General features: G+C 44.4%; 1 protein-coding gene across 1 annotated transcript in view; it reads left to right on the top strand.

Annotated features, from left to right (window-relative positions):
- The window catches only part of gas2l1 (growth arrest-specific 2 like 1), a 73816-nt gene extending 54115 nt beyond the window's left edge, over positions 1-19701 (top strand). The window contains exons 3-6 of the mRNA XM_017720868.2: positions 2729-2836; positions 6709-6805; positions 8462-8759; positions 14507-19701. Of these exons, the coding sequence (XP_017576357.2) occupies positions 2729-2836; positions 6709-6805; positions 8462-8759; positions 14507-16547 (2544 nt within the window). The 3' untranslated portion in view covers positions 16548-19701. The remainder of the gene's footprint in view (positions 1-2728; positions 2837-6708; positions 6806-8461; positions 8760-14506) is intronic.
- The last annotated feature ends 716 nt before the right edge of the window (positions 19702-20417 follow it).

Here is a 20417-nt window from a genome sequence, read left to right as displayed (position 1 = left end):
GGGGGTTCTCTGTGTCATGAATGCTGTCAGGATGTGATGTCATCAGCTGAGAGGGATCTATACTGTAAGTGTGAGAAACAGAACTGCTTTACATCCATCAGTGAGTCATCAAAGCTCCGCTGGGACGGGACAAGTTTAACTGGGTCTTTCACTGCGTTTTCACATCAGTAAAGCGTCCAGATACTTTATCTACCATAAAACAATCCACAGAAACAACCCCAGGTTATATTAATCCCATGATATAAAACCCAGGTTATATTAATCCCATGATATGAAACCCAGTTCATGTTAATCTCATGATATAAAACCCAGGTTATATTAATCCCATGATATAAAACCCAGGTTATATTAATCCCATGATATGAAACCCAGTTCATGTTAATCTCATGATATAAAACCCAGGTTATATTAATCCCATTATATAAAACCCAAGTTATATTAATCCTGTCCTATAAAAAAACCCAGGTTATATTAATTCCATGATATAAAACCCAGGTCATATTAATCTCATGATATAAAACCCAGGTTATATTAATCCCATGATATAAAACTCAGGTCATATTAATCTCATGCTATAAAACCCAGGTCATGTTAATCTCATGATATAAAACCCAGGTTATATTAATCTCATACTATAAAACCCAGGTTACATTAATCTCATACTATAAAACCCAGGTTATATTAATCCTGTCCTATAAAACACAGGTCATGTGAATCCTGTGTTATTTAAACCCAGGTTATAATAATCCCATGCTGTATAATCCATGTTATTTTAATCCTGTTCTATAAGAGAAACCATAGGAAAAAACAGGTTATATTAATCCCATACCGTAAAACCCAGATTATATTAATCCAATAATGTAAAACCCAGGATATATAATCCCATACTATAAAACCCAGGTTATATTAATCTCATGCTATAAAACCCACATTATATTAATCTCATGCTATAAAACCCAGATTATTTTAATCATGTGCTATTAAACAAACCATATAAATAAACCCAGACTATATTAACCCCATGCTATAAAACCCAGGTTATATTAGTCCCATGCTATAAACCAGGTTATATTAGTCCCATGCTATAAACCAGGTTATATTAGTCCCATACTATAAAACCCAGGTTATTTTAATCATGTTCTATTAAACAAACCATATAAATAAGCCCAGGTTGTATCACTCCCATGTTATAAAACCCAGGTTATATTAATCTCATGCTATAAAACCCAGGTTATTTTAATCTCATGCTATAAAACCCAGGTTATATTAATCTCATGCTATAAAACCCAGGTTATTTTAATCTCATGCTATAAAACCCAGGTTATATTAATCTCATGCTATAAAACCCAGGTTATTTTAATCTCGTGCTGTAAAACCCAGGTTATATTAGTCCCATGCTATAAAAGCCAGGTTATATTAATCTCATGCTGTAAAACCCAGGTTATTTTAATCCCATGCTATAAAACCCAGGTTATATTAATCCCATGCTATAAAACCCAGGTTATTTTAATTTCGTGCTGTAAAACCCAGGTTATATTAGTCCCATGCTATAAAAGCCAGGTTATATTAATCTCGTGCTGTAAAACCCAGGTTATTTTAATCCCATGCTATAAAACCCAGGTTATATTAATCCCATGCTATAAAACCCAGGTTATATTAATCTCATGCTGTAAAACCCAGGTTATTTTAATCCCATGCTATAAAACCCAGGTTATATTAATCCCATGCTATAAAACCCAGGTTATATTAATCTCATGCTATAAAACCCAGGTTATTTTAATCTCGTGCTGTAAAACCCAGGTTATATTAACCCTGTGCTGTGTGTATGGAGGCATTTGGCAAAGCACTTCGCTGTATTTTCTGTCCCCAGATCAAGCCAATATGAGAGAGAACGCTGTGCATGAGAACATTAATACATTTAAAAGAACAGCTATTTCATTCGTTTCAGGCAGTGATGTTGACGGTTGGCTGTAAATTCTCAGGTGATTGACACACTGCATTCACTCAGGGTAGCCGGGAAGGTGGTCAGAGTAACTGAGCAGCGGCTCAGCAATATGTTTCCACTGGTTTGTGAAGTAAAGGCGGTGCGTAAATCCAGCAGCCGCTCCCATCTCTGTCATTTACACAGAGATTACTGATCTAATGAGAATCAGTCGTAAACTTTACAGACGCCCTGCGGCAGAACTTACCTCCCCCAACCGGGAGAACTGTCCCATCTCGGTGCAGTGCTAAAGCACTAAAGACTGGAGAGTGGAGTGAGAGTGTTTGAGGAGTGTCAGGTGTGGACATTTACGCAAGAGTCTCACACACACACACACACACACACACACAGGCTTGTCTGATGGGGCATGAGGGATGTGACTCAGCGTTCTCTCAGAGAAAATGACTGGATTCAGTTCTGAACGTGATGAAAAGCTGCAGATGGCGGTGAAACACCAGATTAAGTTTATAAACTTTTTCTTATAAATACTTACATATTTATTATACATATGGAGCATTTTAGTATCATATATGCTTATATGTGTGAATAATATGGGACATAGAATGAATATATATATATATATGTATGTGTGTGTGTGTGTGTGTGTGTGTGGGTTTTTTCTTTTTGTTTCATATCAGCAAAAACTTGAAAAGGGTTAATAACAAACAGTAACCTTGAACGTCTATACGTTATATCTGGGTGAGTTATTAATGAGGTTGTTGAATATGTTTGTTTGTTTGTTTACAGGTGCGGGAGATCCTGGGTCAGTGCTCGTGTCCGTCCCAGTTCCCCATGACTAAGGTGTCAGACGGGAAGTATAAAGTGGGCGACTCCAGCGCCCTCATCTTCATCAGGGTACGATCCTTCAGCTCCTCAGTCTCATCATCGGTGATTTATTCACTCGTTTGTTTGGTCTGGATTTAATGATCTCGGGACCCTCCTCGCTTTTCATCAATGGTCGGGACCCCCACAGAGCAGGTACTATTTGGGTGGTGGGTCATTCTCAGCACTGCAGTAACACTGACGTGGTGGTGGCGTGTTAGTGTGTGTTGCGCTGGTGCGAGTGGATCAGACACAGCAGTGCTGCTGGAGTTTTTAAACACCTCAGTGTCTCTGCTGGACTGAGAACAGTCCACCAACCAGAAATATCCAGCCAACAGGGTCCTGTGACCACTGATGAAGGACTAGAGGATGACCAACACAAACTGTGCAGCAGCAGATGAGCAGAGATGAGTCTCTGACTTTACATCTACAAGGTGGACCGACGAGGCAGGAGTGTCTAATAGAGTGGACAGTGAGTGGACACAGTGATTAAAAACTCCAGCAGCACTGCTGTGTCTGATCCACTCGTATCAGCGCACCACACACTAACACACCACCACCACGTCAGTGTTACTGCAGTGCTGAGAATGACCCACCACCCAAGCAGTACCTGCTCTGTGAGGGTCCATGGGGGTCCTGACCACTGAAGAACAGGGTAACAGAGTATCAGAGAAACAGATGGACTACAGTCTGTAACTGTAGAACTACAGAGTGCAGCTATACAGTAAGTGGAGCTGATAAACTGGACAGTGAGCGCAGAAACGAGGAGCTGGACTTATGAAACTCTCGTAGGTCCCACAGGTCTGTTTTTAGAACAGGGGCTTTTGTAGTGATTTGAACTGATAAGTGGTCGTTCTGAGGCCTGAATGGTGTTTACCGTTTGATCCAGACTGTGTGTGTTATTGTGTTGCATCTAAACTCCACCACACCCCCAGATACTCAGCCTGAGCACTGAAATAGAGGCCTAGGTCATTTCCTCTGCCTGCCTCACCTTACAGACTGTGTGTGTTTGGTATTCTTGACTGTGACATCAAGGCCTTTACTCAGTCACTAGTATTAAATGAGTAACTCACTATATTGCTATGAAAGAACACGTTTGTGGGCGGAGCCTGGTTAATATTACTAACGATATGACGTTTCATTAAGAGAATGACTGTAATAGATAATTCAGCAGACTCACAGCCTGTGGGGGTGACGGAGCTGCGGGGTGTGAGTGTGTGAGTGTGTGTGGGTTGGCACGGTGCCAGCTCACAGATGTGCTTTCTCGCTATGGCAACAGCACAGAGTCACTCGGTCATGTGATCATCTCTGCAACATGTTGTCAACAGACGTGATACTACACACTTTAGTCTAGAGAGAGAGAGAGAGGGAGGGAGAAAGATGGGGAAGAGAGATAAACAGTGAAAGGAGAAAGACAGAGTGGTGGAGAAAATGAGAGGAGAGAGAGAAAGAAGGACATAGAGGAACAGGGAGAGAGAAAGAGGGAGAGAGAGATGGTGAGAGAGAAAGAAGAGGAGGAGGGAGGAAGAGAGGGAGGCAGAAGGTAGAGAGAAAGATAGAAGGGGAGACGGACAGAGAAAGTGAGAGATAGCAGGAGAGAAAGAGAGGTTGAGAAACGAGATGCAGAATGTAAAGAGAGATAGAAAGAAGGGGAGAAGAGGGGGTGGGAGAGAAGAGAGGGAGAGAGAAAAAGAGGGATGAAAGAGAAACAAGGGGAGAAGAGAGAGGCAGAAGGTAGAGAAAGAGAGAGGAGGAGAAAGAAACAAGAGACAAGAGAGACAGTAGTGACAGAGCGAGTGTCTCTCTCTCTCTCTCTCTCTCTCTCTCTCTCTCCCTCTCTCTCTGGTGGAGTGGGGAGTTGCTGATGCTAATTTTCTTTTCTCCGAGTGCCGTCTGAAAGGGGGAGTGAATGACAGAGAATAAAAAGAAAGAAAAGGATACATAGAGAGGAAAACAGGAGGGGATGGAGCGAGACAGAGAGAGACTCAGCCTAATAATAGTGTGTTGTCATGGTAATGAGGGGCGGGGAGGGGGGATGCCAAAAGTAATGTTACGTAACTTTATGTGTGGCATTTTGGAGTGTGTGGCATTTTGGAGTGTGTGTGTGTGTGTGTGTGTGTGTGTGTGTGTGTGTGTGTGTGTGTGTGTGTGTGTGTGTGAGATCTTCTGACCAGCTGCTCAGTTTGTTTCCCCACATCTATTATCTACATCCCCACTGATTCACTCCTCTATTGTTCCTCTGTGTGTGTGTGTGTGTGTGTGTGTGTGTGTGTGTGTGTGTGTGTGTGTGTGTGTGTGGCACATCTAAATGAAGAGCAGCAGATGAATAAATGAACGAATTAATCAGATCATTAAAGGTGAATCACTGATTTAATCAATGAACGAATTGGTGAATGAATGAATGAATGAGATAATAAAAGATACTAGAACTGAATGGACACGTGATCGAATGAAGGAATAAATCACCTAATCTGTGATGGGATGAATCAGTGAGTGAATGGCTACTAGAGCTAGACCTGCAGTTCAAGAGATAAATGTCAAAGCTCGGTGAGGAATCAAACACACTCTGCGATAATGACCCCATTGGCCCCTCTGGACTGAATACACACATCTGAAGCTTCTTGAAGACATTTGATGTTGTATTTGAAGCTTGTAACAGACATTAACTTATATTTGAGCTGTGTATCAGTTTTACAGAAACCCCGTTTACACCTGGTCACTTCTTGAGTATCAGGATTATATCTGGATGAGGCCACATTAAAATGCAAACCACTTTAAACCACTTCAGGAGGTGGACTGAGACGCATCTGAGCCACGTTATAACAACATAAACACATCCATCTCTCCAAGACATAGTCAACAGCCAAAACTCCTCCCAGTACAGCCAGAACTACTCCTAATGTAACCAAACCTTCTCCCAGTACAACTGAAATTCCTCATGGTTAATCCGAACCTGCCCCAGTACAACCAAAACTCCCAGTATAACCAAAACTCCTAGTACAGCCAACACTCCTCCTAGTGTAACCAAAACTTCTCCCAGTACAGCTGAAACTCCTCCCAGTTAACCTGAACTACCCCCAGTACATCCAAAACTCCTCCCAGTACAACCAAAACTCCTCATAGTACAACCAAATCTTCTCCCAGTACAACTGAAATTCCTCCTGGTTAATCCGAACCTGCCCCAGTACAACCAAAACTCCCAGTATAACCAAAACTCCCAGTATAACCAAAGCTCCTAGTACAGCCAAAACTCCTCCTAGTGTAACCAAAACCCCTCCCAGTACAGCTGAAACTCCTCCCAGTTAACCTGAACTTCCCCCAGTACATCCAAAACTCCTCCCAGTACAACCAAAGCTCCTCTCAGTACAACCAAATCTTCTCCCAGTACAACCAAAGCTCCTCTCAGTACAACCAAATCTTCTCCAAGTACAACCAAAACCCCTCCTGGTACAAACAATAGTCCTCCCAGTACAGACAAAATTCTTCCCAGTACAACCAGAACTCCTCCCAGCACATAAGATCATTTTCATTGAAGAGTCCTGGCATATTCCACTTCCTAACAACTAACCGCAACGTGCTTAGCATATGACTCGTGTTCACAGTAAGTGATGTAGAACCACCAGAAGACTTGGTGTCTTTTTTACAAGATCCAGCCCACCCATTACAAATCCAGGTGTGGTTGATTGGTTCCTCTTTCTCTTGGTAGTTAATGTGTAAGTCCTTCAGTCCAGCTCCTGAAGTCCTAGCCAATGGGAGCGCTCGCTTTGCTTTATCTACCTACATTCTAGCAAGAAAACCATCCTGATTGGACCGTTTTCCTTTTAAATATTCAGACCCTTTTGTAACATGAAGAATGACATGATTCATACATGATTTATCATGTTAACAGATCCGTGTGTTCTCAGGTGCTCCGGACCCATGTGATGGTGCGTGTGGGCGGGGGCTGGGACACGCTGGAGCATTACCTGGATAAACACGACCCCTGCCGCTGCAACGCCTTCGGTGAGCTCACGTCCTGTCCTTCTGCCCTCGCTTTCTGCCTCACAACCGCTAGACAACCTCCAGACGTCTCCACTGGAGTCATTAGCGTAGTGTCATCGCGTGGGCGCCGCCAATGAGCGCATTCAGTTTCACAATCGACTACTATATTCAGGTTTTTCGGGTTCCAGCTGTGGTTCTTTTTGCGGTTGAGACTGTTCAGAAGAGCAGTTCCTCTCTCAGTTCTCGGGCTGATTCACTGTCCGCGGTCTTCAACGCTTGACGTCAGAAAAACTCCACAGACCTATGATTACTCAAACTTATTTATGGATCATAATTCTTGTCCAAAAGCAAACACACAGGTGTGTAGAGTAGCCTGAGGCCTTTCACCAGTAAAAGCACTGGTACTGCAGTAAAAGTAAAAGTATTTTTGTTATGAAAGCAGCTCAAGATGAAGTCCAGAAGTCCTCAAAAATCAGGAGAATTCAGCTTCTCAAAATCTCTGTGAAATTCCAAAGTAATTCAGAGTGATTTGGTGCGCAGTAGTTGGTTGTAGAGACTCGGATGTCTTTACAGTGGTGGTGATAGGAACCAGGGGTCGCCATGACTCCAGCTCAAATATATCTAGAGCTGGGCGATGTGGCAAACATATAATATCGCAGTACTTCAAGAAATTTTGGCTGTAAGCGTGTCTCCATTCGTCTCCAGATTATCGATGTTCGTCTTAAATCTCTCTCTTTGCCATTTCGTAGCTACTAGCTGGGTGAGACTGTTGTCTGTGTTGCTATGGTGACCAGCCGTCTGCGCTGATCTTCAGGGTTAAAGGGTGAATCAGCAGTTCTACATTAACTCCAGCGTTTAAGACCATTTACTGTTAAACTGTGTTGAAGGATCAGCAGAGCTTTATTTTACTGTAGAGGAGGATTATTTTATTATTACCTGCTGATCTGATTCAGCTGTGGAGCCACAAGAGGGCAGTGAAAGAGCCGCATGTGGCTCCGGAGCCATGTATTGTCAACCCCTGAGCTGGAACAAAGAGAAAAGGCCAGTAGTGCTTCATGCGTAATATTGATAAAGGTAGAAATAAATGTCTTTTTTGGGGGTAATACTTTGCATAATATTGTCCTTTATGCATTCATACGTCTATGACTGCGTTCAAAAATATGTTTCAGCCCAAACGCTTATCTCAGAACTACCATAAAACAGTGTCGGGCTTCATTGTTAACCATTTTGTATGGTAACGTATGTGAGTTGGCTTTTAAAGGCATTAAGCACTTCAGATGTCTGGTTCCTGTCACCACCAGTGTAAACAGAGCTGACTCTCAGTTCCTCTAGAATGGATCATTTCACACCAAACCACTCTGATTGACTCCGTTTACATCTTAGCCATGTAAGAATTGGTGGAATTCCCCTTTTAATACTGAGTAATGGAACCGCAGTGAAACTTCCTGCTACATCAGAATAGAAGCTGAAAACTAAAGTTGTTCTTCACTGTTTCCTCATAAACATATGCTGTGGTTCAAAATCACATATTTTCAATAATGCACAGTGATGAAAAATGATTGATTACTCTATTGGATTTTCCGTTTTTCCGAATATTTTAATTATTAAATTTATTGGTTGCTGAATAATTGTTGCTGACCTAATAGGTGACTTCTGTATTGTTTATTCTGTCCACAGCGCACCGATACCAGCAGGCCAAGGCCAGCGGTCAGGCTCCTCACAGTAAAAGCTCCAGCGCTCACTCGTCCCGCTCCACCAGCCCGGGACCGCACTGGAGGGGCGAGTCTATGGCAGCGTATAAAAGCCCTGACCGGCGCTCTCTGGAGCCTTCATCTGCTGGCACGGCCTCGTCTTCCTCACGGCCCGGCAGAACACACCACGCATCCACAGACGCAGAGCCCGGGAGGACAGCGGCGACCACGCTGCTGCCCAGACCCCCTCGAGACCGATCAGAGCCACGCCTCAATCCCCTCAGGTATTAATAATAATCACAATAATAATAATAATAATACACTGTCCAAAAGTTTGCGGACACCAGCATTTCTTCTGAAATGAAGGGTGTCGGTAGTAAGTTTGTCTTGCAGTGACAGCCGCTCCTTTTCTGGGAAGGCTTTACACTAGATGTTGAAACATTGCTGTGAGGATTTGATTGAGCATTAGTGAGGTCAGGTACTGATGTTGGATGATCAGTTCTGGATCACTCCAACTCATCCCAGAGGTACTGGATGGAGCTCCATCACTCCAGAGAATGCATGCAGTTCTGCTGCTCCTCAGTCCAATGCTGGGAGGGTTTATACCCCTCCAGCCAGCATTTGGCATTGCACATGGTGACCTGAGGCTCGTATGCAGCTGCTCCAGAGCATCTCATTCTGTTGGTCAGTGGTTTTCTCCTCTCTCCAAAAGATGTAAGCTTTAAGTGCTGTTTATCTGATGTGGGCAATTCTGGGGTCTACCAGCTCCTCCAGGTGGTTGTTAGGAGCCTCATTTTTGCCGTAATTAAGGCTTCAGTTTAGGAAACTCCTTTTTCTCATCAGAAACAACACCTGCAAATTGAGTAACATGTACTTATTGGTCATTTTGGCTGGAAATAGAGATGGGTGGTCTCTGACGCACAAGGTAGGTGTTTCTAAAAAAGTGGCTACTGTGTGGAAGTACAAGGAGGGGGATTCCCGTGGCGGTCCTTTTAACTGACCTAGTTGCTGAAACAGCCCTGGTAACACAGTGCACTGCATCTTAAGGTTAATACGTACACGCACATGTACAGAGGGGAGCAACAGATTGCGTCCAGCAGATTTCACTAATCCCAGGTGACATTGGACGTCTGCCACGCTGACCATCCTGCAGTGCCCCCATGTGGCGGAAACATAGAGCCACACCACACGCCCCTCCTCACTCACTCTCTGCCTGATTACACCAACGACAGCCTGAATCTGGATGGGTTTCAACCTTTCCTGTTGGTCCCCTTTCCAACAGAATGTGCTGATTGAGCAGAATTATCCCTGAAGCAAGAAAAGAAAAGAAATGCACCCCCCACACCCCCCCCCCACCACCACCACCAACCCCCCCAGCTTTTCTCTCACTGTACCACGTGCTGTTTATATGAGCTTCTGTTATCACATCCTATTAGTGCTCTCCAAACAGCTCTCTGCCCTTATAGTAAAGAAAGGAATTAACCCTGACATTTACTGATAAGGTGGATGGCGTGTTTTGTTAGTCACACTTGGACTGATTTCACTCTCACGTCAGCGGTGCTCCATTGTTTGATGTAACTATGAGCGGTCTGCAGGGTTTGCTTTGGCAAGAAGTCTCCATTTCCTCAGGCAGTCCGGTGGAAAAGTCAACGCGGCCCACATTAACCCTTAGAAGTCTTTAGTTACTGTCCTTGTAGCGATAATATTGAAATCTGGTGATACGGCTGCACAATTAATTAATTTATTCTGTTTATTTCAGTCTCAAGCAAGTCATTTCTGCAAAATAAGACGGTCCAAACAACGATAAATGTCCATTAAATTCAAACCATAATCAAACATCTCCTGTTCTACTCACAAACTCGAGCGTGGGCTGGATGAAAAGTTTACAGTCTGCACTTTCCGCGGTTTTTCTCTGCTTGTTTTAATGAGCTACACCTCACAAGCTATAAAGTGCACTATAAGAAGAGTCAGTTCCTGACGTAAGCACTGCAGGGGGCTCTATACTGTTAGAAGGTTCTGTTCAGGTACATTTCTCGTTCATCAAGGTCCAAACAGTGTAAATGTTCCCTCAAAGGTTCTACAGTGGTTCTAAGGTCTGGTTGTGGAGCTTAAATCAGTTCCTCCAGGTGAAAAGTTGGTATTTGTTCCTTTTCATAACCGAGCAGTAGAATAAAAGCCTGGAGGCGAGGCGAGGCGGGGTGTGTGGAGTCAGTACAGCTTAGAACTGATCATTTCAGTGGATTCTGGTTCAGTTACGTTCCCTGACTGAAGGGACTGAGATGGAGCCTTGAGGGAACCGCCCCAGTGACAGTTTACTACCTTTATTTCTGAGGGTGTAGGGGGGTTAACCTTTGTAGTGCTGGACCCTCTGCAGGTGAGACAGGTGGGATTAACAGCAGATTAGCCTAATCTCAGAGCTTCCAGTCAGAGAGAGAAGAAACAGATCAGCAAAAGGCTAATCTGGGTTAGCCGTCAAGCTGTGCGTCTGGAAAGTAAAATGCCACCCAGGTGACTCGTCGCGCTCGTCTTGAAGCGCAGTTGTTATAGCAGTGCAAAAATAAATAAATAGAACTGATGGCACACAAATTCAGCACAATACATTTTTAATGAGGCATTTCTCTTCAGACTAAATTTTCTCTCTCACGCTTAATTACAGAAACTGGTTTGTTTCAGAGTAAGTAATGAATATTTTGTTGCATATATTCCATAATTCATAGTATATGTAGTATATGTTGTAGTAGATACTGAATAATTCATATTAGTTACAGAATAATTTGTAGCAGTTACTGAATAATTGAAATTACACACTTAAAAAAATACTTTGTTCAGTATCTACTATAACCCATTCGGTAACAAACTTATTATTATTATACTTTTTTTTAATCCCAGAAACGGGCAAATTCCACCTCCGCATTTAACCCATCCGTGAAGTGAAACACCACATACACACTAGGGGCAGTGAGCACACTTGCCCGGAGCGGTGGGCAGCCCTATCCACGGCACCCGGGGAGCAGTTGGGGGTTAGGTGTCTTGCTCAAGAACACCTCAGTCATGGACTGTCGGCTCTGGGGATCGAACCGGCGACCTTCCGGTCACAGGGCCAGCTCCCTAACCTCCAGCCCACGACTGCCGCTGACTGTAGTCTTTCTGTTGCTCTGCATAATTTGTTAGTCACATTTTACCCTGAATTATTCACTAACAACTATGAAGTAACTACTAGATTATTCAGTATGTACTATTGTCACGCGCTCGGATCCGACCACGCAAGACAGGGACTACATCTCCTCTGGAGTCCCACGTGACTTCCTACTCCCCGCCCCACTCCTGGCGGAGATCTCAGTCTCCTGATTATTAAGGACTTTCACCTGAGGTTGATGTTATGGGACTCTTAGGTTGGGATATTTAAGAAAACCGTTTGTTTTCTAGTGTTTGGACTTTCGTATTGCTTTGCTGACTTTCGTTTTTTGCCTCGCCCCCTTTTTGGACACCTCTGCCTTTGTCGTTTTGGATATATACCTTTTTGACCTTGGCTCGGACCGGGATTACGATTTTGTTTTGCTCTATTGTCGATCGATAATCTTGCCGTTTATTAAAACCACGCTGATTTCCGATCTGCGTTCGTCTGCGACTCTCTCACCCTTACAACTATGAACTATTCAGTATCTACTACAAATGATTTACTAACTACTGTAATTCATTCAGCGACTACTATTAATTATTTAGTATCTTATGGATTATTGTGTGCCTGTGAACTGTTCAGTCACTAATATGAATTATACATTGGCTACACTCTTAAAAGAGATGGTTCATCAAGGGTTCTTTAGTAAAGACAATGATTCTATACAGAACCTGGAACACTCAAACCACAATTTGCATGATTAAAGGGTTCTTTGCCTTGTGAAGTGGTTCTTCAGATCGATGGAAAATGCTGAAGACGGTGCTATATAGAACCTGTTTTGAAAAGGGTTCTGTATAGCACCATAAAGGTTCTTGTATTAATATGATATCAAACTTGTAACAATAGCAGAACCTTTTTAGTGTTGCATGGCATGCGCTCGTCCCCTGGGCCCAGATGACGGCCTCGAGAGCCGGCAGGAAGGCAGGGCCTGGGGGACGGCCACATGCCGTAAGGTGCTATATGGAACCGTCTACAACACAATCTGAAAAACCATTTGACAGTGCAAAGAATCCTTTAATCATGCAAAGGGTTCTTTGAGTGTTCATGGTTCCATATGGAACCGCTTTCTTTACTAAAGAACCCTGAAGAACTGTTAATGAATATTTCACGTTAGTTCCTAGATGATTCATAGGTACACAGTAATTCATTGTAGATACTGAGTAATTCATAGTAGATACTGAGTAATTCATTGTAGATACTGAGTAATTCATAGTAGATACTGAGTAATTCATAGTAATTACTGAATAATTAGTGGTAGTTACTGGATTGGTTAAAGTAGATACTGAATAATTTGTTTTGGGTATGTAATAATTCCCTGCTGGGTATTGAATATTTTTTTTAGATACTGAATAATTTACAGTAGTTACTGAATAAGTTACAGAATAAGTCTTAAGCTTAATAACTGCAGTTGAAGGGGTTAAACTCTTTTCATCTGGGCTTGAATTTGGGCACGTCAGCAGGATCAGGTCAGAAATGGCCATGCAGTGTAGAATGAAGAGCCGAGAAGCCTGTGTAATCATACATACTGTACTGTTTACATAATGTCGTTACACAATTGACACAAAAACGCAAGTTTCTCAAGATTATTCACAGGCTGAGTTGAACCGAGGTCAAAAGCCCCCTGAAAAATCTGATTTGTGTTTGTGTTCTATGTAATCAGTAATTCCACAGGCTCACTAATCCTCCGCTCTCGTCCTCCTGTGATCACTGCGCTAATCTGAAAGCGTTTTCCCGCCGTTTCGGGGAACGACTGCCAGCCATGTGCTGTGTCACCACTAATCAACTCCCAGCATGCTTTGCACATACTTTACCCTCAAGCTCATTGGCAGAGAGTCACAGGTGAAAGGCCAGGTGAAAACTGAGCAGGGTAATACAGCTACGCCAGAGGTCACTAATAGGCGGGCAGCTGTCCGAGTCCGGACCCAGACGCTGTCCTATGCGGACCTATATCTATAACCGAGGGTGGTCCTGTTTTAATCAGCGTAGCTTTTCTAGCCTTTACAGTATGACTTTAGCGGCCCGGGAGACTCACAGACCAATCACATGCGTTATAAATATTACATGTGATGCTAATCAGCCAATCAGATCTGAGCGTTACGATGAGCTCTGAGACTCGAGTGAGTGACGCCACACAGGGGAGGGACGAGGAGAGAAACAGCAGTCAGAGAGGAAAGTGAGTCAGAGGGAAATTATTCCACATGATGTGACTCTAAAAAGAGAAATCTGACAGTAAATGTTGTTGAAATCTGACCGAACTGGACTTTATTTGATCTGATATTCAGTTGTTGACTGTATACAATGTTGATATTCTACTTCAGTAAACAGTATATGGCCCTGAGTCATGATGCAGGTTAGATGTTATAAATGTTCTGGACATTCGCTTGAGGAAATTTTCTCTAACTGGACCAGTGTTTCTTCTGAATTGAAGGGTATTAGTAGTGAGTTTATCCCGCTTTGCTGCTGTAACAGCCTCTACTCTTTTGGGAAGGCTTTACAATAGATGTTGGAACATTGCTGTGAGTATTTGATTGAGCATTAGTGAGGTCAGGATGTTGGATGGTCAGTTCTAAATCACTCCAACTCATCCCAAAGGTACTGAATGGAGCTCCCTCACTCCAGAGAACACAGTTCCAATGCTTGAGGGCCTTTACAGACGCTTGGCATTGCTGTGGAAACGGTTTTTGATAGTTTGCTAGTTTGTGGCATATACATATTATTCATGTCCAAATAAATATGACAGCTGCATTAGAAAGTGGTTAAATGTATAAATAAGTGCTTTATTGCATTATTTTTCACGATTTTCTATTGTTAGTTAGGCACTAATCTCTCTTTGTCTCTATTTTTCCCTCTCAGGAATAAGGACTCTCTCTTGCCGTTGACTCGTCGGCTCTCTGGAGACAGTGATTCCTCCACTGCGTCCTCGAAAGGTGGCAGTGGAGGAGCAGGAGGAGGCCGTTTCTCTTTGGGAGCTCGTCGCACTAACGGGGAGGAGGTGGTCCTCTTGGTCAACCGGAAAGAGGGCAAGCACGTCATTGAGCGCCCAGAGGGTGGAACCCAGATGCCTTCCCTGCGTCCCCCTCAGACCAGAGCTCGCAGTGCCTCCAGAGAACGACCGGCACCCTCGTCCTCCGTGCTCAAACCTAGCCCACCCCAGGGCCCTGCGGAGGGTAACCGGGCTGCTCGGCCAGAAAGGGGCAGGTCTCTAGGGCTGGAGGGGCCAAGAAGGCTCCAAGGTCCCCGCTCCCTCAGTCAGGGTAAAGCTCCTCTACGTGGTAGAGTGAGTGAAGCTAGCCCTGTTTCCCCTCGCCACAGAGACCACAGAGACCCCCAGCCCAAGGACGACCTGAGGCAAAAGCAAGTTCCTCCAGGTTCCCCCCGGTTGAGTGGAGGTCTTTCCAAGCGACAGACATCCTCTTCGGCTTCCAGTTCGCCCATCAAAGGGAGTTCTGGAACCAGCAGCCCTGTGAAGAAAAGTGTAGCGACCCCGCGACCTCCCGCCCCACGCTCACCCTCTGTGGGGAGTCGTAGGCTCCTCCCACCTGTCTCTCAACCAGGACGACGCTCTCCACACTCCTCAAACAAATCACCTCACCATCACCCACCGCGGTCTCCTCGGGTGGCACACAGCCCCCGATCCTTAGGAAGGCCGCAGAGAGGATGGGGTCACCAGCAAGTCCAGGAACTCCAAGAAGACGACATGGGGCTGGGGTTCGGGTTCCAGCCGCTGTCTGGCCAGGAAGCTGCACAGCGTGAGATGGAGCTGTACCGCAGCTTTGAAGCCGAGTTCCTGGCGAACACGCAGCAGCAACAGGCTCAAGCCGGCCAGACCAGAGCATCTGCCACAAAGGAAGTGGGAGCTTTGCTTCCTGTGTCCTCCCAGCAGGGCTTTGGTGTGCTGGGCGATCCCAACGTGACAGATTCAGCATACTCTTCCTCCAACTCTTCTTCCTCCTCTCTAAACGTGGGAGGAAAACTACCCGATTTACGGGAATCAAAACGGACTCGGAACTGTGCCCTGGAAGACCCCCCTGCACTACTGCACAGCCAGACCCGAGTCAGCCTCCCGAATGGTGGTCTGCGGGAGCGGGAACGATGGACTGGTCTTGGCGGGGGTCTCCGAAAACTCCCTGCCATCTCCAGCTCAGTGGAGGAGTGTGAGCAAGTGCAAGAATCAGAGTCAAAAATCCCTTATGCCCCCCGGCAGGTAAACGGGGGTCCCCTGGGTCTCCCCCTTACCGAGGTGCCCATGGATGCGCAGCTGGACTGGACTGGGGTGGAAGGAGACGTTCCTCTGGAGGATCACCACCCAAATCTACCCTACGACTATAAGGATGCTAATGCTAACACTAATGATGACCTCCCCCTTCCAGAGACGTTCCCTTCTCCCCTGCCGCCACCTCCAGAGGACTGCTCCTACAACGACTCCTCCAGTGAGAGCTCTTCTATGTGTTTTAGTCTGAGTGAGCCTCTTTCAGATGGATCCTGCACCCCTCCGCCTCCTCCTCTGGCTAACGGAGACACCGAAAACACAGTTGTCCTGCGTGCTAAAAAGGGGCAGAAGAAAGCGGAGAGGGTGCCTTCCATCTACAAGCTCAAGCTGCGACCGCGGATACGGCCTCGTACCGACAACAGGCCGGAAAACAGTCCGTCAAGAATTCCGACGCCGGTCAGCTACAGAGACCAGCACCACCGACAACAACAGTCTCCTGCAAATCTTTCCCCCCTTCAGACGCCCCCACAGTCACCGCGATCTCACAGACATGCACCTTCCCGCAAAGTTCTGCACCAAGCCTTCGCTGATCTCATCCACCCTCAGCAGAGATCTCCTGCCATGGGATCCAGAGAGCGCCCTTTCTCCCCAGAGTCCAGCCTGGACACCGAGGCCTGGATGTAGCACAGTGTTTGTGAGACGATGCTAAATATAGCTGAAGATGAAAACCCGTTGATACGGGATCATGAATGTCACACAGGTGATAAGCAAAGCATGGCAAAGATAACTGAGGATAAAGACACTTCCTTATTGATATTATAAGGTCACAAGCAGATCACCAAAGCATAACGTTGTTGAAGAGAAAGGTCACCGTCTGTCCTCGCTCTCTCCTGTGCAAGTGAAGTCACAGTGGGATCACAAGGCAAAAGGGACCAAACCAAACTGTGTCAGAAAAGACTGGAGTCGGAAAGCTGTCATGTAGCAAGGTGCTAGAGTGCTAACTACTGGGGCCAAATGACGGCAGAGGATTACATCGTTTAGCACATTCAATCGCTGTCCATGGATAAATCAGAATCACCGATAAGCATGTCACAAATTTCTCATCTTACAGCTCAGCCTGGTCCCTTTCCTCTGTTTGCTCGGCTCAGAAAAGTCCTGGAAATGGAATTAAAATTGGGTGACTCTTTATTTGAAGGCTACCTACATAGAGAGCATCACTGTCCAAAGCAAAAACATCAATTTTTTAATTTTTGTCTGCAATTGTCCTTAACCTAGTGTGAGAGTTTCGTTATAAATAGACCAACAGAAATGCTCTAAAATTTAAGTTAAGGATGCTTTTGCATTCTTGTGTAAAATTACAAATTTGGCCATACCTTTTTTTGGGACAGCGATAATAAGCATTGAATAATGCCTTTTAATACTTGCATCGTAATAATTGAATTTGAAAGGCAGAAGGCCGCTTGTCAGTTCAGTTTCAGTTATGTCAAACCAATATCATCTTACGTCATCCTACAGTTACTGGCATTAGCTGTTAATAAATGAATCAAGCGTTGCTTCAGAAAGGTGTTATGCAATGCAGATGCATGTGTCATGAAGTGCCTACATAGGCAGCCTTCAAATAAAGCATTGCCAAAAACTGCTACCAAAGGATTACCATTGAAAGGATTTCGGGATACCAACTAAGCAAGTGGTTTCCATCGTTTGCGGCGAAGGATTTGCTTCCGTCGTGCTAATTGTGAAATTGTGACTTGTCGCTCTGCGGTTCAGAGCTCAGTTGAATGTGTACCATCTGCACAGCTCAGGAACACCAAGAGGAGGAAATGAGAGGATGACGAAAGACCCTCCACTTGAGTGTCTCTGAAAGACAAAGGGCTGTGTTCTCCAGATGTGTCACACTCACCTAACTGAAAAGTGGTGAACGGAAACTTCCGTTTCCAATGGAACTCAAGATTTTCCTTTCACAAGGACCCTGATTGTGTCCTTGTTGTGATGAGTCACTCCGCGGACTGCTTCCTGAGGTCTGACCTGGACCTATAAGATGATGTTTGACTGTCCTCTCCGACTGTCCTACAGAGCGACAGATCTCTTGTATTGTTACTGTCCACTGGTCAGCGAAGCTCCTGCTTTTAGAAGCATACTTCACGCTTTTACGGCTTTAATTTTGCCAATCAACCGCCACTTTTGAATATGTTTCGGGTTGTAGCTGTTACGTTTTAATCAACTTTGAGAACAATCTTTCCTTGTTTTATGAAATAGTTATTTTTTTAATCGATGGGGTTGAAGCAGTAGACAGCTGGAGCTACTTACAGGGCTTAGACGGCATCGACCTTTTCCTCGCTGAATGTCCGAAATGTCCCCAGCGTCCTTTTTGCCATAATATTGCCTCTTATTAAAAACTTTCACGCTCTGTTAGTTGGTTGCAGGTTGGAGGGGCGATATCTATGGTGGTGCTAAGTTCTCGCGGGGCCAGACTTGATCTCATAACAAGAATACACTTCTGGGGCCATTTGTTAATCTTTTGGTGCTGATTTGCGGCTCTAAAACTCTGAAACAGATTATTAAGTGCTATTTAAGCATCTGGAGTACAATCAATAACACAAGCAAAACAAGCTAGCTCTCGTTGGCTAACTGTACTGTCAGCTTGTAAGGGTTCATGTTTATTTCTGCTCTAAATGCTTAACTGGACTTTTCATGCTGACTTATGTTACATCGATGGGCTAGCGAGCGCCTTCACGGGACGTTCACACTTTAATAAGTCTACGTTTCCACCCAAACGTAGCCCACGATTTCTCCTGACAGTCTCCAGATGTTCTCGTTACAAAGTCATGTCTGGCCTTGTGAGGCTGCACAAGAATAGGGAGTTTAGAGGATATTATTTGGCAACCGTCCTAGTGTGAACTTTGGCTGCACGATACATAAATAACACTACAATGCAGTTATAATGCTGCTAAATTCTAATAATACAATCACTGTCCACTTTATTTAGGTACCTTGTGTCTACACTCATTCAGTGATCCACCACCCAGATAGTGCTTCCCCAGTGGTGGTCCTGGGGGGGGGGTCTTGACCATTGATGACCGGTGGAAGGGGGGGGGTAAATTATGCAGAGAAACTGATCTGTTACTGATCAAAGTGCACTGATACAGTCGTACGCTAAAGTTCATGCATCCCTGCTCAAACTGCGTGATTTGTTGATTTTATAAGTGAAAACAACACATTTTCAGACATTTTAATGCACGGTAACTGTGTATTTACTACGTTAAACATATGGGGAAGGTGGCATGTACAAATATTACGGCACATTTTATATTTTATGGTTTGTTTTTTTTTCCCCCAATATGTTAAAACAAATAAATACAAATTCCCAGTAGAGCCCACGTGTCAAACACAAGGCCTGTGAGCCAAGCCAGGCCTGTGACACGGTCCTATTCAGCCCACTAAATTATTAAAATCTTCTCTTGTTTTTACATTTAAGGCATTTGGCTGACGCTCTTATCCAGAGCGACTTACAATTTGATCATTTTACACCGGTAGGCCAAGGCGGTGTTAGGAGTCTTGCCCAAGGACTCTTATTGGTATAGTGTAGGGTGTTTGCCCAGGTGGGGACTGAACCCCAGTCTACAGTGTAGAAGGCAGACCACTACACTATCCCCGTTTCACCCTGAGATGTACTACAGTCCCCAGCATGCACTGAAACATAGTGTGTGTTCTGACCCCCACCATCATCAATCTGTGGGCCAGCACTTACTCAAAAAGAAAAGATGCCTGGCGTCTACTTCAAGCACATAGGCAGTTTTGAAAAAAACACCTAAAACTATTTATTTTATTTAAAATTATTCAATGCCTATATTGCTGTTGCAGTTTTGGCGCATATATATATATATTTTTTTTTTTTTTTTTTTTTTTAGCAAATGAGTTCCAGTTTGTGCCGTATTTACAGCAAACTGTTAAGTAAAAATGAAACAGAAACACAGCTGGCCCACAGATGTGCTGAGCTTTTGTAATATGCCGTTAAAACCTTTCAATTCAGACGTTTGCGTCCGACTGTACAGAACGTGGACCATGAATGTAGATGTAGACACACGTAGGTGCACCTAATGAAGCGTGTGCACCAAAGCAGATGGATGTAAAAATGATGGTGATAAAGCTCAAAATTTCAACTAATTATTCCCGTTGTCGGTCTGTCGTGCAGCCCTAGTGGTCCCATTCCGTTCGATAGTGAAATTGTTGCCAATCCCAACAGCAGCTGTCTAGAACTCAAGGCTGGAACTGAGACTATTTTTGCACCTGTTTTGCCAGCTGACCGTTTCAGATTATCCTCTGCTGGGTTTCTGACCCTCCCTTCCACACGCCAGCCTGACTGGACATGCCATCCTGCTGAATAGCTTCAATAGCACTGTCCAGGAATGATGTTCAATAGCCCACCACTGTTCTCCTGGTATGCTGGGGTCATTTGCTTGCATCAATGTCACGTTTTTGGCACACACACAAAAAACAAGAGTATAAAAATATTAGGTAATTATAATGTATTTATGTTGGGGATGAAAAGAATTA

This window comes from Pygocentrus nattereri, chromosome 20 (assembly GCF_015220715.1).
Source record: "Pygocentrus nattereri isolate fPygNat1 chromosome 20, fPygNat1.pri, whole genome shotgun sequence".
Lineage (NCBI taxonomy): Eukaryota > Metazoa > Chordata > Actinopteri > Characiformes > Serrasalmidae > Pygocentrus > Pygocentrus nattereri.
This window is presented reverse-complemented; position numbering and strand designations above follow the sequence as displayed.